This window comes from Harpia harpyja, chromosome 6, assembly GCF_026419915.1.
Source record: "Harpia harpyja isolate bHarHar1 chromosome 6, bHarHar1 primary haplotype, whole genome shotgun sequence".
In the NCBI taxonomy this organism is placed as follows: Eukaryota; Metazoa; Chordata; class Aves; order Accipitriformes; family Accipitridae; genus Harpia; species Harpia harpyja.
In genome coordinates this window covers 58,831,267-58,852,240 of record NC_068945.1, presented here as the reverse complement: position 1 = coordinate 58,852,240, position 20,974 = coordinate 58,831,267, and the positions used below count along the sequence as shown (strand labels likewise).

Sequence of the window (20,974 nt, the reverse complement as noted above, 5' to 3'; positions counted from 1 at the left end):
AATTCATTTAGTTTGGGATCTGTGTTGCACAATCCGAGTCACAAAGACTATATTAGGTCTGTTCTAGAGTAGTCTGTTCAGACTTCTAGAAATTTTCTTGGAAATAAACTGATCTATATTATTTAATTTCAATTGAGATAGTAATTATACAATAATGGCTAGCAATAGAAAATGAAAAAAATTAAGTATAGAGGGAACAGAAGAACTTTCATAGGAAAGAATTTTCTGCAAGTACTTAAAGGTCATAGAAAAGATATAGCATACTTCAAAGTTTGCAGAATCTATTTAATCTTACATTCCCAATAAGAAAAAATCAAAACTTATTTTCCAGACTTTGAAGGTCAGAATGAGAAAAAGTTCTGCTATAAATTTCCCCTGCTAAAACCATAACACTTCTGTGAGCAGATCTTGCAAAAGCAAGTATGAATATATTGTATCTTCTGCTCATCCCCCTGGTAAAAGGCCTACTCTACTACAATTAAATTTAAACATTGCAAGTTTACTGAGTTACAATTATTAAATATTTGTACTTACAGGCTCTACATCTAGAAACGTCTCGTGCTCCTTCTCATTTGGGCTCAGGCCTTCAACATCATGCAATACAGAATCACTTGCATGAAGAAAATGCGGAAGAGAGATAAATACTGGTCTTCCTATTTGAAAAAAAACAAACTCACTTGAATCATTAAGCCTTGTTTCAGTGCTCACCTTCTGAGGCCATTTTCCATGCAAACATAGTTTTTTATATAGACACACAATCCTGATAAAAGTCTTAATAGTTCCCCCCGCCAAAAAAAAAAAAATTTGGAGCGTTTCTGTGATTCTACTGTCGTGAGGAAAATTTGCATGGTGAAACAAGTTGTCGTTACAAATCCTGCTTGTCTGTGTCTACACTGTGGAGCTGGCAGTGCTTCCAGTTTCATGCCGAGGTGAGGATCTGACTGTCAGTCTTTCCCTGCAGCTTCATGATCTTGTTTTAGTAGAAAGCAAGCCTGAAGGAACCCATGCTGTCCACTCTGCACCAAACACAGACTCTGTATATATTTATTTTATTATACTGATGCTAAATTAAGCCAGTAGTGTCTCACAGTCTCTGCATGCGTATAGTTGTACACACACACACAGAGTGTGTGAATTATCACAAATACAAAGACCGTGACTATCTCTGGCTTTTATACAGTTTCCCCTCCTTTCCTTTCTATACATGCATTCCTGCAGTTTCAGTATACAATCTATTTTGCAGAGCACTATGCAGAATACAGAAATATTATAGTCCTCATTTTGGGAAATAAGGCTGCAGAAATGTCAAAGGTCTCACAGGCAATCTGTGGAAGAATTCAGACAAACACGAACATCCTGGATCTTAGTGTACCACCTCAGCTACAGGACACGTGCTTTCTCCACAGTTAAATGGCTTCTTTGGTAGTACCATGTCACTACTATACCTGCTTTGCAGGCGCTAATGTCTAGGACTCCAGCTATTGTGCAGTTCTTTGATATGACTTCATCTCTACAGAAGCAATAATTATCTCTGACTTCAGCAGGTGATGCAAATGCTTCACGAGGAACTGTGAAACGATAGAGTGAGATTCCTTTCACATCCTGCTTGCCCTGGAAAACTCCATAGATTGATCTGAATATAAAAGAGGAGAAACATGCTTCAGCCATTTGGATTAAAACTCTGAATTCATGGCAATACTCCTTAAGAAGCCCCCAAGCATCTCCCTCTCTTAAAAGAAACAAGTACTCCAGGGAGCCAATGTCCAGGCTCCCTTCACACTGTTCAGCAGTTTGTAGGGGTGTTCCTGTGTAACGGAGAACATTCCACACTTTCACAAAAGGATGTGCAAGCTCAGAGGTGAGCACAACAATACACAAAAAGACAGACAAAAATACTACTAATAAACAATATACACAAAACTAAAAAATTAATTAAGAGCTCTTTTCCTACACACTTCTACACCCACTGTTATTATGAAATTTTGAAAGTTTTTGGACTATAGTAGAGATACTTATCAATATAAATCAGCTCTGCTATAGATTTTTGCTGACCTGATAATACTAATCTAAGCTTTATGATGCAGGCAACATTCTGCATATAACCTTATTCCACTGCATATGAATCAGAATACCACTTAAGCTTCTTTTTGCTGATACGTTATCAACTGATACAGACATATGGTTGTTACACAGTAATGTAACCAGGGCAGCAACACTTTGTATTGCAGCCAAATGAAAGAATGGTTCTGCGTTTTGCAACAGGGACAGAACCATTTTCCATGACTCCGTTTCAGCATGACCTTTGGGCAATTGTTACTGTCCTTCATTGTTCATTAATTGCGAGAAATAAATGGCCAGAGGGATCTCTCAAACTGTGTGCAATCGATACAAAGAATTTTATCATTTCTCCTCTGCATAGAATCCCCTTTTCCATGAAAAATGTGAAATGGTTGTGAAATGCTTTCCAGTTTGGAAAGCTTCACCAAAAAAAAGAACTTTAAGTTCATGTAAAAACACCAACCTTTAAAAAAAAACTTTCTGCAAAGCAAATGGCCCACTTCAAACCTAGTTAAAAGGAACCAGCTGTTTCCAGGCAGCAAAATAGACAAAGGGGTCGAACCTCCCAAAGTAAATACACTGTGATGCACTTTAAATCTTTTACCATTGCTTTCAGCGATCCCACTGGAGAACTTGGGGACACTGGCTAGCCACAGCAGAAGCAGCAGGCTGAAAAGCCATCAGTATGGGATGTATTAAGCAGGTTTGTTTGTTTGTAAATACATAAAAATAAAATATGTAAAAATATCCTGTGAGAAAACAATTTTGAGTATCTAGTGGATGACAGTAGATCCAGATCTGCATAAATGATGTTCTGCAGAAATGCCAAATGTACCTATTGCCTTCTCAGACCAAATAAGGCAGGTTATAGCCTGCGTCCTGATCTTAGAAGTTCAAGGCTTTGAACCCTGTGGCCCTCAATGTCTTTCATAAATCTGTAACAGCTCACAACAGTGTCAGATATTCCTGAATTATACATCTGTAACTGGCTGAAATAAAATACATCATAAATAGCTTGCTACTTCACATAAATAAAAGTGGTAGAATCAGGTTCTGAATCATGAGCACAGCTCACAAATTTATTTGTGTTTAGGTGAAATGTTTATGTCGAACTGCCCCGGGGACCTAAGCCCAAGCAAAGCCACTGCAGCCACACTCTGAAATGAAAGAGCATTTGGGTGGCACGTGCAGGCGTGTACGCGCATCAGGAAGGGACCAGCCTACCTGCAAATGTCAGAGGAGAAGAAGCGCAGTACCTGATCCTTCTTAACAAATGGTGGGAACGATGCCCCATCTGTGAATAAAATAAAATAAGAGCTTCAAAGCAATTCCACTTAGAAGACATGATTTAATATCTAGCTCAATACTCAGCTGTTGCTTTCCTATAAAGCTGTGAAAAGAGAAAAAAAATGAGTCGTTTATGGGGAAAATATTTATGTAAGTTATTGCACAGTGACAGGCACTCCACAGATAATATTGAATTGGTTTTGAAAGTAAGCCAAATTATGGCAGCTGTTTTGTGGTTGGTTTTTTGTTTTGTTTTGGTTTGGTTTTTTTCACAGATGTGAAGCTGTATGATCAAGCCCATTAAAAACAAAGGATACAAAAACCAATCCTGCTTAATATGAAACCCAATACCTGTTGCCATTGCTTCAAGGTTTATGCAGTCTAAAGACCTACACCCTTCTAGAGATGCTTGGTTCCTCTGCAGTTATGGCACTCAGCTCTTACAAGAAACACAGTTTTAGACTTCAAAACTGCCTATTTAATAACCAGTGCTAAACCTTTTTTCACCAAAGATTGCTCAAGTGGACCTCTTCTTTGTAAGCTGAGATCCTCTCTATAGCTAATGGAGGGAAGGAAGGACTTCTAGGGCACAACCCATCTCACCCCACGGTAGACATGCAAAATAGGTCAGAGGAATAGCACTTTGAGTAATGTCTTTTTCTCTACTTGTTATAAAAAGAACACAGACAGCCAGTTCAGATGCATGTTTCTGCACTGCAAGCATCCCGAGTTAAGTAAGAGGACTCTGCCATTTTCTCAAATGAGGTGTTGTAACAAACCTTTAACCAGTACATTTGTTACTTCTTGCTACAATTTCTGTTTAGTTTCTTAGTCAGCAGCCATAACCAAGGGATTGAAAACTTCTGTGGTATCTTTGAATCTAGTTGGCAAGAGTGATAAAAGCTAAATTACATACTGCCACTTGCCCACTGCTGACAGAAGCACTTTTTCATAAAGAAGATCCAAGATCATCCTAGACACACACTCTATTTCTAAATCTTGGCAGTCTTGGAGAGTTTGCAAACATGGACTCATTTCAAGCCCCATACAAGAATACTGCTTAATATTTTTATCTAGGTATTTACTTATACTATATATGCTGCACTTTGGTGCGAAAGCTTACACGATAAGAAGGAATTCTCACACTTGCTTACAAGACTTTTTAAACCTCCTGCTTCTGTAAACATATGGTCCCTCCTGAGCAGTCGCATTGAATGCTCTTGTAAACTGTGCAATAACCTTTGCTAACAAGGAAAAGCTCCACGTTTTCACTGTACTGGAGCACTTAGTCTAGTTAGCTGAGTATGTTTATTCTGTCAGCTGTGGAAGAAGAAAAAACAAAAAGCTGACCCTGGGAAAAAAAGACTTCAGGCTCCATAAGAAAGAAGGAAAGTCTTAGAACCTAAGAAAATATTTCCTCCTATAAAATTAATTGCATGGTTTAAAAAGGAACTAATTGTTTTTGATTCACAGACTTTTGGAAAGTCAGATTCTTGTGAAGTATTTGAAATACTTCAAAATAACTTGCCATGTGCTCTGGGTTATAAGGAAAATGATATATGCCAGGTAAAGACACACAGAAAAGAAACAAAACAAAACAAAACAAAAACCTGCTTGTTTTGATAGTTGCCCACTGAAGGCCTACTACTCTTTGCAAAAGCTTTCACCGTGACATCTGCCAGCCTCAGCTCAACAGATTGTGGTGTCCTAACAGCGACTCTTTCACTCATCAAGAAGAAAAATATCCTCTTGAACAAATGTATCTTAAACACTCAACTGTTTTCATATGCATTCCAAAAGCAAATTCAAAAATATTCTTCTCTAGTTTATTCTTCCCAAACTAAATTACTTCTTTTCTTCATCACTTTTCACTTGCAAGTGGCCTCCAAACCAATTGTCTAACAGCCTTCTTCCTTGTCACCCCAATTTCTTTTCATATCTCAGAAAAAAACTATTCTGTCTGTTCTGGTGCATTTAATTTTATTTTTCAACATTGTAAATGAATGTACATTATTAGAATGTAAAGATATTTTTCAACTGCTATAGCAAAGGAAAAGAATCTTAGTTATATTGTACCATATAGATAATTAGTAGAAACAGAGAGCTGGATTCTTTTCTTGTGTCTCTTCCACATCTACTCTAGCTGAAGAGGGTGTGTATATATGTATATATAAAATAATGTACAATAACGTATAATATATATTATAACGGATACACACATATGCATGTATAGCAGTAGTAGGTATACATTCATATTTATATAGACATTTAATATACAGAATACAGAACTGTCAAATCCCAGGGGAATTAATTTAAATATTTTATCTCATTATTCCCTTGCAATATCAAGAAATGTGTTGAAGTTTTAAAAAGCTTTAATAGGCTCACCTGTGCCATTAACCAAATCGCAGTGGCCTTCCCAGTATGAAAGATTCCTTTAAAATAAAAAAAAAGTCATTCTGCATGTAGTATGTTATACCATGTAATCCATTTCATTACCTGTATTGATAAATATAACTGTTCTAGTATAAGCCTGATCCATTAGAAAAGTCAGAGTATAGAGATGTTCATTCATTTATTCAGATAAATTATATGATGCACTAGAATAGGATAAAAGGGATCTAGCTATTTAAGTATGCAAAACAGAAGTAACTAATTCTATCAAAGAATCAATAACTGTCTTAAATCTGAGCTCCTAACAGAATCATTAATAGCTGAACGAGAGAGGTGGTTTTGCTAAGCCCAGGACTTGATCCAGCTTCCTTTGCATTGTTGAAGATTTTCCATTTATCTATATCTTAGTGAATCAAGCCTTAAAAGCCATACCTTGAAAATATGTATGGGTTTTATTTATACAACTATATGATACCTTTTGTTTTTATAGCTTTCAATTATGGCTGTTTTTTTAATATCTTCTTTCCCAGTATAGACTTTGTAAAGTCCGTCGAATGTCCCATTATACTGTAACAGACATAATAAGAAGGAATAACAGTTAGCAGTACTGAACAATATTGTAGCATTGTCAGATTATTTTTTCCTCACAGCAGCTGCCTTAATTTTTATTCACAGAATGATAACTGAAGGCTTTGCCTCCTCATTGGTTTCGCTTACCGGGTAGAAGACTCCCAGAACTGGGTCCAAGGGGAAGGGGACCTTGTTTAAGAAGGGATCTTTGTATCCCCACAGTAACTCTTTCACTGTTCTGTTCTGCAGCATGGATGACTTAGAAGCTTTAATCCAGGTGTTCAGTAGTAGTTGTATAAAAGTATTTGTATACAAGGCAGGTGCAGCCTACAACAGCAATAAAATTAATGTTTAGCATAAAATTCTGCATATGCTTTGGATCAAAAACACAGAGACTGACTCCAAGAAATCTCTGGCAAAGCCATTTTCCAGAGTTGCAGCTCACTGTAAGTTAAGTTTCTACTTAAAACTGGCTCCTTAACAAAACAATTACTGGGCATAATTTACACAAAAGTAGACAATTTGTCTTTACTGCTTACATGAGTTCACTAGATCATCCCTAATCACAGAACCACAGGACAGTTGTGGTTGGAAGGGACCTCTTGAGGTCATCTGGTCCAACGTCCCTGCTCAAGCAGGACCACCAGGAGCCAGTTTCCCAGGCCCATGGCCAGACGGCTTTTGAATGTCTCCAAGTAGTAATCTCAAATCCCTATCTGTATAACATGCGCTGTACCACTTTCGGTTTTCTTCCTCTTTTCTGTCATCTCCATATGTCACATACTTCAGACTCACTCACACTATAAACATGTAAGTAAAAATACACAAGCCTTGTTACTTTCTGGCTTAGATAAGTGGTTTAGATTTGCTGTTATGCTAGCAGCAATACACCTGTATCCTGCATAAAACTGATCAAGCGCTGAATCTCCATTATTTCTTTAGTTAGAAAGAATACATATTTGCAACAAACAAGTCCTTCTTTCTGAACAGCTTTAATTCTAAATAATGGATAACTTTTCCTAATTCAATAAAGAACAATGTAGATTTACCAGCAATAATTGTAATGAACGTTACCAGAGGCATAAACATAAAGTCAAGTCCCTAAAGACAATGAATAGCATGTGGAAAGCAAACAGACATTATCTATGTTGGCCTGTCTGGTGAAGCAGAAAATTGTAATAATTTTGATAAGTAAATCTGTGCAAAACCAAGCGATTCTCTTAGAGTAAGTGCTCAGCCTAGGCCCATTAGTGGGCCACCTCTTCGTACTTAGCGCTGTGGGGATAGCAATGGAAGAGTCTCTTTTGCTCTCATTTCTTCCCCCTGAGCCCCATGAATCTTTTTTTACTTTTGTCTGAACTTGGATGCAGCGTAAGCAGAAGGCATGGATATGACAAGATTATGAGACAGAAGAGATGTGGGTTCAATCCCCTCAGGGTTAAGAAAGTGTGAAAAATATGTGTCTGAGTTCCCTTGTGAGTATTTTGACGACAAGGTTATGATATCAAAGGTGGACTCTACTGGATTAAAGTCAGTGCTGTCAAACAAGATAGGCAGAGCCTCTCTGGGAATTTAGGTTTACACCAGTTTGTTTCTGAACAGCAAAATGAAGCTTGGATCCTCTGTTCTCATCCCCCCTGACGCAGATGTCTGCAGGCATGAGCCTATGCTTAGACCCATATAGAGCTATGTGGTCCAAAGTGTGGGAGTTGAGCCGTGTCCGTTAATACTGTGACATGAAGGACTCTGGGCATAGGAAAAAAGAACAGCTTTTCAAAAGAGAGATGCTGGCCTAAATTAGGACATAGGCAGAATATAACCAGTCTGAATAAGGCCATTTGCTTTTAATTATTAGGTCTTTTCTCCCTAGAGAAAAGAAAGCTTAAGGAACCTCATCACAATATTCCAGTACTTAAAGGACAGCTACTAAGAGGATGGAGGCTCTTTCTTCACAAGGAGCGACATGGACTACACAAGGGGCAACGGGTACAAGTTGCACCAGGAAAGGTTTCATCTTGACAGAAGAAAGAAATTTTTTACAGTGAGAACAGTCAATGACTGGAACACTGTAGAGTCCTCATCACTGGCAGTTTTCAAGGTGCAATTGGACAGGGTGCTAGAAAATTTCATATAGGCTCCCTTTCTCAGAAAAGATTCTCCAGGCAGGGAGAAGAGAAAAAAAACCCCAAACCCTAGAGGTCGCAGGTTGAAAATTGAACAGGCCAATCGAGACGTGCCAGGTACACTGAGGTGACCTTGTTGGCCAATAGGGATTAAAATGACCACAGGTCAGATTCGACAGGGGTATAAACGGGGTCCCGCGGGAGGACATGTGGGAATCGGTCCTCCTCGGAGCAGCGGGTCTGCAGTCGGGGACTGCCCCTTGGGTCGGGGCACCGCCCGAGGTAACTCCTCGAGGGAGAGAGCCCTCATCCTTTAGGTGACTGATATGCGCATTTTGAGTCATCACTTTTAAATCTCAAGGATTCTTAAGTCAGCTGTGTAGTACTAATTCCCCTTACGTCATTGAACCTATAGTTCACTACTGCTACCAGAGTTCTAACTAACTTTTCCACTGAAGAATAAATCCGAGCTTGAACACCTGTTGGATTTGACTGTGTGTGCCTCCGTAACAGACGGGAACAAGTCAATTTTCATTTACCGTTAGGATTACCCTGGAATATAAGGAAACCTTAATATATATATGCAATGTACTCAGAATTTTTTTTTTTTTTAAACACAGTAATACAGCTATCCTTAGCTGACACTGATGTCATCTGAGTTCATAGAGAGAAAACCTATCCTGTGGCAGTTTCAGTATTACTAATGCTAACTTCCCCCCTATTTCCTTCAGTATCTCAACATTTGAATGTGGACATTGTGGTTTTGTTTCTTTACTTACAACAACAGCAAGGTTGAGGCACGTGATGGTATCATTTTCTGTCCCAACAGACATATCAGGTTCAAAATGAGCAATGTTAGGCAACATGTAGGATATTGTGCCATCAGAGTTTTCCGTGATATTTTCTTTGGGTAAATATCGCACCCTTGAAATACAAAATAAAAACATAGAATATTTTTAACATTTGACTTTCAAGACAACACATAACCACGCTGACTGAAGTTTTTTGAAAAGTTGATGAACATTTTTGTAGATGAATGTTGAACATTTTATAACCACTGAAAGGATTCTAAACTTTTAATGTGAATATATGTAAAAATTCCATTTTCTGCAAAATATTTTTCATTTGGAAATATTTCCTTAGTGCCTAATGGAATTTTTTTCTTGATACTAAAATGAAAACAAATATTTCTTTTTTATTTTATTTCATGGACCTTATTTATTTTATGGACCTTGTATCTTTTTATATTTTGTTTTAAATTAATTATGTTTTGTCACGTTTTTGTCTAAGCTTTCTCATGCTTGCATGTAATTAGAAGGGGATGACTCAGAATGATTAATAAACACTCTTAAGTTTTGATTTGATAGGCCTGTGTCGCAACAAAACAGATTACAGGTTAAATCCGTACTAGGAGTCACTCTGATAACATTTTATATGCATATGGAGATTTATAAGCAGTCTTTCAGCTCCACTGAGATTCTCATAAGCCTCTCAAGAATGCCTTGTCAGCAGATCACTAAGATACAGGTCTCTGAGCCACTGCAGTTCTAGTTTTAGCTCAACTCTTCAAGTCCCCATCCTCTGGCTGACCCCTCTGTGGGGGCAACCTCCAGCAGGCATCATATGATTTAGTCTGTGCTGTGGGTCCACAAACCTTGTCCCAGGTCTGTCCCAGAAAGGATCTTGAGGGTACTCCATCAGATCTTCCAGCCTGGGCATAGGGGGACCAAAAGGTTCGGAGAGCATTTCCCCATGGTACAGATGTAGCCAGTGCAGGTGGGCCTTACCCCCAAAGCAGCTGGATCTTGGCTTCTCAAGATTGGTTTCTGTGAATGTCATTTTAATTAATAGCCTAATGTGCAGAGCACCTACCTGAAAGTTGGGACATTTTTTTTCTAATTAATATTACTTCTAACAAAACAAATGACCTAAAACAAAGCTTCCCAACAGAATTGTGGGGACATTTGCATTTTCAAGGCCAATAAATAATTAAATATTTAATAAATAGTTAAATATTTAAAGGGAGATTGAGAGAGAGAGAGACACTCAGTGTCACAGTGATTCAGGGAGACCCAATGTCCCACGTGAGCATGACCGCAGCAGTGAGAAGAGCTATAGCCGTCATTTCTTACATGGTCTCATCTAGGTTTCTAGCAGAGATTTGTCCCTAAGAAAATAGGCACAATCACCACCACCAGAGTAAAACACTTCTGTTTGGCAGGAATTCACCTTCTGTGGTATTTCTTAGTGGTTAGTTTCCTGATTCCTGCGTAACCATTTCCTATGTCTTCCCGGGTGCTCTATAAACAGAGAGTTCTCTATATTTCCAGTGAGAAATAAATAATCTTTTAGGCATCAAAGCACCTCAGCTGCAGATGCTGCAATGCAAAACCAGCTTGCAAATACAATATAAATCCCCAAAGATATCAAGAAATAAATATCTTATCATTTTAGGAAAGCAACTTCATAACAAGTGTGCCAGTGATAGCTGGGTATTGAGCTTAATGACTCAGGAAGCATCAACTAGTCCTATGTCAACATCACATTTGAAATTAAGCAAATGATTAAAAGCTTCCCTGAATGGGGATGGACTGCTGCATCTAGGCCCTAGCTAGTACATTCAGAAAAAGGAATGCTTTCCAGAGGAAAAACTGAAAAAGGAAAAGATATAGATTAAAAATAAGTCTGACTAAAATACGATACTGGAATTTCAAAAACAAATTTTAACTCAGCAGAACTTTCTCTGACTTTAACAAAACTTCTGAAATGACATGTTACATATTCATGGAGCTTTGCTTACCTGTATGTGTAAGGTCCTCTTTGTTCAAGTTTTGGACGTGCTCCTTGGTCTAATACTTCTGAGGGATTTTGCACATGGAAGACCCAAAATTGCCTGTAAACTGAACTTCCTGGCACACGCCAATTTTCAAAAGCAATGGTACCATTTGCAATGACAGCTTCCTAAAAGGACAAAAATCAAAGCTAAAATTAAGCACAAAAAAATGAGTGACAGGCTGCATTTACTTTCTAGATGATTGTAGAAGATTCCCAAACAAACACAAAAAAAACCCTTTTATCATCAATATAAGGCATGCAGCAACACATTTTTGGCCAATATTTGAAGGTAGCCTGACATTCCTGCTCAGGGGGAGCAAAAGTGAGTCCCCCTAAAATAAGTGACCACAAAGCTGATATAATTGCTACTTTAGCCAGTAGCAAAACTTTCCTACTGCTGTGGTCGGGCTCTGCCTTAGTTCCCAAATACTTGCCAAATCCACTGATTATTTGTAAAACGAAAAATCTTTGAATGACTGATACACAGCAGTTTTTAGAATCCATAAACTACTTTTCATATGTTTGCAAATAGCCCGGGGAGGAAATGAGAGTTATCTCTGAGCATTACTCAGGCACTAAGTAATCCTGCACCCAGAGAAAGCAAATAGTGTTCTTGCAGGACTGGTTTTTGTCAGAAAACTCTTGTCACCAAAACTGAGACTTTCTAAGAAAGGTCTCTAGTTTTGATAACATTTTGTTAGGAAAGTTTCCTAGGTCTAGGTAACGAGGGCAAAATATGGCTATAGGGACAAGACAGGACATCAAGAACCACTCTAGAATAATCAACACCTTTGTCTGTGGCACTCAGCTATAATATGGTAAATGTCTATTCAGTCCTTGGGACTGTACAGTGAGAAGGAGAGTTTGTTTCCTGCGTTGTCAGAAGAACTCCTGCTTTGCCTGATCTACATTAGGCCTCTTTCTATATGAATTTCCCAAAGCCCTGGGATAATGTAGTTTTTCCCCTTGGTGGTAAAAATTCAGAAAAGTTTTTTCAATAAGAAGGAAAATCTAGGCTGCCTGGTTCCAACATATAAAATGTTTTTTTATTAGAGTAGTGCAATATTAATTAGTTAATTTGCATGGCTCATAGAGTCCCAGGAATTAAAAGGCTGGAATCCCTCCAGATAGCAAGAAAAGACATTTTAAATTACAAGTTGCTAGATTTTCTTTCTAGCTTAGGTTTCTGCCTCTGGAGTTTGCTTAGCAAGCACCGTTAAAAAAAAAAGGATACTACCAATTAAGAATCACTGCAGTTAGAAACAAATACCATGTCTTGGAGAACTCGTAACACAGTCAGGGCTTTGTCTGTGGAAAGCCTGTTTGTATGGTGGAGTTGCGAATGCCTTGCTGGTGGTGTAAAGCACTGGGCTTGCTCTCTGAATGTCTGCTATAATTTATGTGCATTTGTGTGAGAGGGGAAGGAAACCTTGCTGCAGCAAATGTGTCATCAGCTTGAGGTCTTGCACTTGGACCTGACAGCTAAAATTCTCTTCAGCCTTGTTTTGCAAACCTCAGGAGGCCAAAGACCCCATCACAGCTGTGATCCAGCAAGGGACAGAGCATCTCCTTGACTAAGAGAGAAAAGCTTACATGATTTGGAAATCACCTTTTCAGTTTCCACAGAGAATTGCTCAAAGAATCTGGGAGAAGTAGGCTGATATAAAGAAAGGCGCAACTCAGTCTGCTCAGAGGCTGTCTGTGATCTGTACTCAGCAGGGTCCTGGGATGGGGACAGATGCCAGGATTTGAATTCTTGCCTCTGTGTAACTGGGGTAGGGAAGTGGTTAAGGATTCCTGGCAGCTATATGGTCAAGAGGACAAACTAATCTCTCTAGAAGTCAACAACACACAGGCACAGACATGAATAGAGAAGTTTCAACCTTGTGACAATAGATTTTAAAGTAATGTTACTTCTTAAAAATCCTCTCCATCCATTCCTCCCTCCCCTTATAACCCTTTGCTAGGGGTTATAATAGCACAGAATGATATGCTAACTCTTCTGTCACTGCAGAGTTTGCTCAGAGTACCTGAGCCATAGGACCTCTCCTCCCATCCTGGAGAGGTGCAGAAATAGTCTGCAACTTGCCTCCAGCTTTAGACATTTGGGGTGTTTTGAAAAATGTTTATTCTGCAATGATCACACGTTACAACTTTGTGTTGCCTTGGAAGAATACAAGGAACATGCTTCCTCACAGCTTTCTCCATGTAAATGGTCTTATTTTTATCAAAGGGTGGATCTTTGCCTCTAATCCTCTCTCTGCTGTTGCAGCGAAAACTAAGAGTGTGCAGGACTTTACACCGGCTTTTTAGTACAACCAGGACAACTTTCCGTGTAAACTGAGACTATAGGCTGTGTCACGAGCCTTTTCATGTACATCCCGTACTGCCCCTTACTGCACTTCACTATACTATGTACTTTCTTATCAATCTAGAACAAATTTGCTGTCCACCTAAAGAGGTGGGGTGGCTTTCTTTTATTTTTCATGCAAGAATAGCTAGTATGTCCGTATTATACCTTAGGAAATGCCGACAGAGAAAAATTACTTCGGGCGTTGTATGAAGATGTCCCTGGGACCTGAGTAAACAGGACAGCCAGGTCACAATGAGTTACTGTGTGGATTGGCAGCCCAGCATTTACTCTGTGCTAATGCCACCACGGACACTCTTGGGGAATGCTTCAAGGGGAGAGCTGATCCGACCTGACAGTGCTGCGGCCAAAGGGGCAAGCCGGCTCCCGCAGCCCCCGGTACCTGATCTACGCGCCTCCCCCTTCCTTTGTGCCAGCTCTCATTCCTCAGGGAGCTGCTTCTGCCTGCCGGACTGGAGGGAAGTTATTTCCTTTCTTTTTTTCTGGGTTACCTTTCTACCAGTGAGCCGCTTGGCTCGGTGGTGTGGGTAGGGGCAAGGATCAAGTGAGAAGCAGAGTTAAAACAAAGGAAGCAGCAGGACAAAAGAGGGAGGGGGAGGAAGGGAGCAAGACCATTATTTTCGGTGGCATTCAGCCATTATTGTTAATAACATTTCTCCCACAAAGGAGGTGTGCATGATTTTCTGTCACATACTTCGAGTGTAAATGGTGGGTTAAAGTGGAAGAAAATCTAGAGATCTGTCTTTATTCATGTCTTCATTTAATAAATCTAGTATCCTTACACCAGCAAGCCCTTGGGTGTTGGCAGTCTGATCACTGATGAGGCCAGCCCTAAATATTACCCCTCTCTATGGCTGGTCACTTGTATATTGCCCTAGTAACACTGCCATGCTTTGTGAAAGGTAGGGTAATTTGGGAAACTGCTAATTTGCAGCTGATAACATGAAACACTTCTCAACTCCCTAGTCAGCTGCATCAGCTCTAATATCTTATGCATTATTAACTATTGTTAGCAAAAGTAGCTATACGATACATAATTGCTACACAGCAAAGTTCATCTCATGACCTAACTGTGCAAGACTGAGTGAAATCAATGGGAACTTTAACCCCTTTTGTTTCTGACACAATTTTTCCCCACTTGCGGTGGGTCAACTAGCAATACATAAATTCAAGAAATGCTGAGCAGTCAGCAATAGAAGCTTGCTGTACTTTGTTGCTTTATGCTAAATTCAGCCATCATGATTTCTGATGAAGAAATACAAAATGTAAGACAAAGTTGCTGTCCTGACAAAGGATCTGGCTAGATGGACAAAAGATGCCATTTTCTGGGAACTGAGAGATGCTGTGAATACTTTAGGCTGTAACAAAATTGTCACAGTTTATGTCTATGATGCGTTCTATGTGTTGGGCTGCATATGTAAGCTGGAGGAAACAAATACAATTGTGTATGATTATTAGCTTATTAGTAGTCTTTCTATTCAAGCTTTGTTGGATCAAAGCTTTTAGTCCTTTTTCAGTCCTTGATCATAAAAAATTAAGGAAGCCAATCAAGTTTATCATTGATAATGCTGGAATATGTGTGATTAGATCACTTATGTTCTGCTGGGAGGCAGCAGTTGCTTCAGCTTAATTAGTTTAGATAAAGAAGTGGCATATGAATGTCACAAACACAATTTTAAATTAGAAATGTTTCCTATGCCTCCAGTAGCTGAGGAGATACAATCTGGCCAATCATAGATAACAGATATGTAGACAGACAGATGGCTAAACTTAATAATAGCTAAAATTGATAGCTTTATTGCTAAAAATAGCAGAGACTGACCCTAAGGACTCTACAGAAAGAGTGCAGCACTGAGGTATTGTAGCAAATCATACACCATTCTGTATTATCAATTCATCAGGAATTCAGTATATTAAGTAACATTATGTGGCTTCTCTTAACCTCCTGAGCTTACACACTCAGGTAGAAAGCAAAAGCTCTTAGAGAAGTAGCGATAAAGATTTTTCTGGCAAATGAATCAGCTACCAATGGGTTTGAGTGGTTAGACCTAGGGGTAAAAAAGAGCTGATCAGCTGAAAAAAAAAAAAGTTTTACCATAACTGAAATGATGGGAATTTTGCCTAAATAAATAATATTGTTTTAAGGAAGGGAAAGGCAAAAAGTAGTAATTGAGCCATGTTAAAATATCTCCTTTCAACAATATCAGGTGCAAGCTTTCTGATTTGTTGTTTTAAATTCACCTTTTTTTTTTTTAATGTTAGGAACGATAATGTCTAATAATAACGATAACAGACATGATAATGTGCAACCGAAATGTGTGAAGTCAGTTAAAAAGGTATATTTTGATAGCCTCAAACAAACTATTTTTTGTAAAGAATTCTGAAACTTTCAGGTTTCACTCCTAACTGTACCAAGGACAGTTTTCTAAACCCTTAAGGACTTCATGGACAGGCATCTCTCCCCTCTGGATAGATTCAGTGTTTGGGGAAACTACGATTTTTGGCCTTTGGTACTAGAATCAAAGGCATCTTTTCAGGGGTAAGTCTCCTTTCCCTGAAGAGTATCAGAGCTGAAATAGCTTAGCACTAATCTCCTTCAGTGGATCCCTGCCAAGGTGCTGCTGGTGGTGGTGTCATTTTGAGTGTGCTCAAGTGACAGTTTCTTTAAAGAGCCTCGAAAAAGATTCAGAAAATATACATAATGTTGAATTTTTTTAAAACCCTGCCCCCCCACTGCATGCAGGAGTGGAAACAGCTTATCTAAAAAAGATCTGAGACACAGGTAAAGCAGTCTGGTGTTAGAAAACATAGCAGTGTGTTTTGTGTTGAAGCAGAGATATATGTTAATAAAGCGGAACACAGGAAGAGGTAACATCTTGGTGTTACATGGACTTTGTTTGGGTTGTTCACCCATGGACTGTTCATGGGTGGAGAACAGCACCTGCCTGCTAGGAGATAACAGCCTATACCCTGATTGTCAAATTTCTAAGGGCACCTGAGACTGTCTGTACACTTGCAGATGCTTTCTCTTTGCTGCAGCAACAGTAGGCAGCCTTCCAGCAAAATACGTCCTGCAGTGTTTACTCAGGTTAATCTCTCAATGACTGAAACAGAGGAGAAATGAGGCTGGTAGGGTTCGGTAAGCTGCAAAGACGTGTGCTTAAGGGAAGCATGCTCAGGCTTCTGCTGCTAGCAGAACAAGAACGGTAAGAATTATTGATGGCATTGATTTTTGAAATTGAAGTTGTCCCTGTTTATTGGGAGATGCTAAGAAGTTCAGCTGGACTTGCTTGCAAGTAAATTGATGACAAGGTGATTTGATCAAATCTTGATAACAAGTTAATTTATGACAATTTGAGATGTTATAGTATGAAGTGTCCTAAAACTATTCATTCAGGAGAAAAAAAATTATTCAACATTTGTTTCTCTAATCCAGCAATAACATTTTATGGGAACATTCATTTTCCCTAGAAATACAGGTTTGGTCTTACTGCATTGCTGTCAACCTGTGCAAAGAACTGCAATTTACTCTGAGATAGGATACACAGAGGAACAATTAAGGGTCTTTTTTCAAGCTTTGGACTGTGCAGAATTTAAGATATGATTTTGCTTATAATGGTGGTATCTGAAATGTTTTTTCCCTTTCATAAAAAATGTGGCATTTTGACATTTGATTTCACCCAGTGGGTGAGGACCTAAGTTCAGGCTTTGCCTTATAAGAGTACAAATGGAAATATAAATGCTTACAGGCCATATTTGAGAGAACATCTCACTCATTAGGGTTTTTCCTGTCCTAGAGTCTCTATTCTTGAGAAATTCCAAATAAAATTGTCATTGGAACTGATCTGTTTCTACCAAATATCTACTTAAAAAAAGACCTTTCCAAAAGTGAAAGATTTGGGAAAAAAAAAGTATTTTCAATATGGTCTGCTCAGCAGACCTGTTTCCTTTGCAGTCAGCTCTATACTTAAATATAACTGCAGTGAATAACAACAAATATTCTTTTTTCTTACTATTCCTTTCATCAACAGGTAAATCAGAATTAATTAGATTCAGGTAACTCTTGAGTACCTGCTGAACTGATCATGTATTTCAGCTGTTGTACCTTGGCATATCTTTTCTGAAAAGGAATAGTCTTAAGAGTCTCATGGTCTTACTGAATAGTCAGCATGCCAAATAGTAAGAAAATAATCTAGTATGACTTGTGCTTAGAAAAAAAGTATCCGTTTACTTAAATAAATAAAGCCTCTACAAATTTACTCTTTTATGTCTTACATGAATACTGCTACAAATTTTCCTTTATGCATACATCAAACAAGTTGCCTTGAAATAGGTACAAGCATCTGAAACACGATCACAATGCAGAAAATTCAAAAGAGGTTGAGGAAAAAATTACTCTGTCTAATACTTTACCACTAAGAACTCATGCGGATATAATTCAGTACGTAGGCATTTGCAAACCATGCTGTAAAACTGGTTCATTACTATAAGTAAACAGATGAACACATAACATTGCTAATATGTGTAATTTGCTTTGAAAATACTTAATGGCATAAGACAACACTCTGGATTAACTCAAAGTAAATTTTTAAGGTAAGGAGATTTTTTTATTCATAGAATCATAGAATGGTTTGGGTTGGAAGGGACCTTCCAACACCTTCCATTAGACCAGGTTGCTCAAAGCCCCATCCAACCTGGCCTTGAACACTTCCAGGGATGGGGCATCCACAACCTCTCTGGGCAACCTGTGCCAGTGCCTCACCACCCTCACAGTGAAGAACTTCTTCCTTACATCTAATCTAAATCTCCACTCTTTCAGTTTAAAGCCATTAACCCTTGTCCTATCGCTACATGCCCTTGTAAAAAGTCCCTCTCCAGCTTTCTTGTAGGCCCCCTTTAGGTACTGGAAGGCTGCTATAAGGTCTCCCTGGAGCTGAACAACCCCAACTCTCTCAGCCTGCCTTCATAGGATAGGTGCTTCAGCCTTTATAAATTTGAAAATTATTCTCTGTAAATTTGAAAAATTAATGAAAAATACCATAAGAATTGGAAAGTTCCTCCACAGTTAGGTTTTCACTGAGTTTGCTGAGAAAATGTTATGTAGAAGCCATTTTTTTCTATTTCTTAAAAAAGTGATGCTAGAATCTAGGCGGGACCTCAACAGACAGTTTCACATTTCCTGACAGTTCCTGTATCCACCTTCTCAACTGACTTCAACAGCTGTTAAGGGCAGTCTTTCAGAAGGGCCTTTGAATAAGTATCTCCACAGTCTTCAGCACTGCAGCAGATCATTAGGAGGACTAACCATCAGCCAAAGACCTTAAGGTTTCTAGATTTTTAATTGTAGGAGAGCCCACTTTGGCTGCTGTGACCCCAGGGAGACTCCATGTCTCCATAGTGGACACCCCGGGGCTTCCATGCTCTTTCACTCCAGATTACTCCATGATTTAGATGCTCAGTTATACACCCTTTTCACCGAAGATTTAACAAATTAACTTTTCATTTTTATTTAAATCCCCCCAAGATTTTAAAGACATAAAATCATCTTAAAAATGCAGAAAAAAACGTGTCTGTCAGGTCTACAACACTCTACTTCAATTACTCTTCACACTCCTTGAATCAAGGAGATTTGTATGATCAGATCCTGCAGTCTTGTGGAGCACATTGACTTGGATCATATGGTCACAGAATGTGAGCTGAATGCATGTAAGTCTAGGATTAGATTCTGCATCAGAAGTTTGTTTAGATTATTTGCAGTACGTAAATATAAGTGCATGGAATGAGTACCAAAATAAGAAAAAAAATGCAGAAAAATAAATAAGTAGATCATCATGGGAAAAAAAAAAAGAAACTAGAAACAATCATAATTAAAATGAAAATAAAAAATGCTTACTTCTAAATTACATTACTGAAAACACATCTTGAAAACAATATTTTGGCTTCTCATGTGAAGCCTGAAAGAGAGCAGCCAACTAAACATGGCAATATAATTAATATATTAAAAAAAATATTGCCGCAGCATCTATTCCCAGGGAAATTTGGATTGCATATATTAAAAAACCCTAGGTTTAATAAACAAAAAAAAGGAAAGAAGCAGAAACAGAACACAAGGTTTAGAAATAATGACTATTCAATAACCACAAACCATATAGACTGGAAAAAAAAAAAAGAAAAAGAATTTACCTTTTTTATTGCTTTGCCTATAAGGTGATCTCCAACTGGTATCAGAACTCCTCCAAAGATAGCCAACACAGCACCGATGACAGCCCCGGTGAGGAGCCCACAGTTTCTGTTACAGACCATTCCCCTCCTTTTTCAGGATGCAGGTAGACAATGTAAAAATGTCCTTGCTGTAAGGCTTGATGTTTTTTTCTCGCTTCTTGGTCCTGACAGCCTCACTGATCTTCCTGAGAGAAGCTGCTAATATAAGGAGAGAGTGGATAAAAATCACATTCCAAAGCTCAAAGTACAAAGTGCATGAGGTGAAGCAGGTCAGAAGATAACATGTCAAAACCAGCCAGACAGTGACAGCCAGTGCCAAAAAAAAAAAAAAAAAAAAAAAAAAAAAGTTGCATGTACTTTTGGCAAGCTAGTTACTTGTTACATATCATTAACTTTTTTTTATTCCAATTCTTTAAAAGACTGATAAGTCTAGTCTTAGTTGCACTAGTTTCACTAGTCTTTGTTTTGTTTTGTTTTGTTTTTGGCTCAGTTGCATTAGGTCAAACTGACATAATTACTACTCAGCTGACACTCTTCCTGAGGCAAGCACCTTCTCTAAAATCTCTCCGTGCCAAAGGAGGAGGCTATAGCCTTCTGTAGTTAACGCAGCCTGCAAATGCCCATGGCTCCCACTTCAGGCAAAACCAGGAGTTTACACCACTAGCGTGAGCTACCCAGGCTGTTTCTGCATTATGCCAGGAAAGAAGTCCTCCAAGTCCATCAGCACCTTGGTGGGAATGCCAGCCTCTAATGGGAGGCACCTATGAGAAGCCCGTCTTTCCAGATCTCTGGCAGTCCACAGTCTACTACAGAAGGGATAAAACTTTGTTTCAGGCACTTCATGACAAAGGCATGGTTAGATTTTCCTTTTAGAGCTGCATTCTTACCATCACCTAGTTTTGTCAATCCCAATTGCCTTACAGAAAGGCAGATTTCTTAAAGTGAGTCTGGATTTTGATCTTTGAAAGATGTAGCACCTTATATTTCAAGATCATTCAGTCTCAGAAAAAGAAATATGTCTGCAATTACTCATTGGAAAACAACAGTTGCTGGTAATATATGCTAACATATCTTGATATCTGGCCCCTAGTGAAAGGTCTTGTAAAGAAAATCA

The 20,974-nt window shown here is 38.6% G+C and overlaps 1 protein-coding gene across 4 annotated transcripts in view; it reads right to left on the bottom strand.

Annotated features, from left to right (window-relative positions):
* Positions 1-20,974, bottom strand: part of CD36 (CD36 molecule) — a 37,206-nt gene that overhangs the window by 3,386 nt on the left and 12,846 nt on the right. For 3 of the 4 annotated variants that reach the window (XM_052790316.1, XM_052790317.1, XM_052790314.1), the window contains exons 2-10: positions 19,822-20,058; positions 11,233-11,393; positions 9,212-9,356; positions 6,457-6,636; positions 6,215-6,306; positions 5,734-5,780; positions 3,283-3,352; positions 1,446-1,633; positions 535-653 (exon numbers count right to left, since the gene is read on the bottom strand). In XM_052790316.1, coding sequence (XP_052646276.1) covers positions 535-653; positions 1,446-1,633; positions 3,283-3,352; positions 5,734-5,780; positions 6,215-6,306; positions 6,457-6,636; positions 9,212-9,356; positions 11,233-11,393; positions 19,822-19,941 — 1,122 coding nt within the window. In that variant the 5' untranslated portion in view covers positions 19,942-20,058. The remainder of the gene's footprint in view (positions 1-534; positions 654-1,445; positions 1,634-3,282; positions 3,353-5,733; positions 5,781-6,214; positions 6,307-6,456; positions 6,637-9,211; positions 9,357-11,232; positions 11,394-19,821; positions 20,059-20,974) is intronic. The other variant, XM_052790315.1, reaches the window with a different exon arrangement.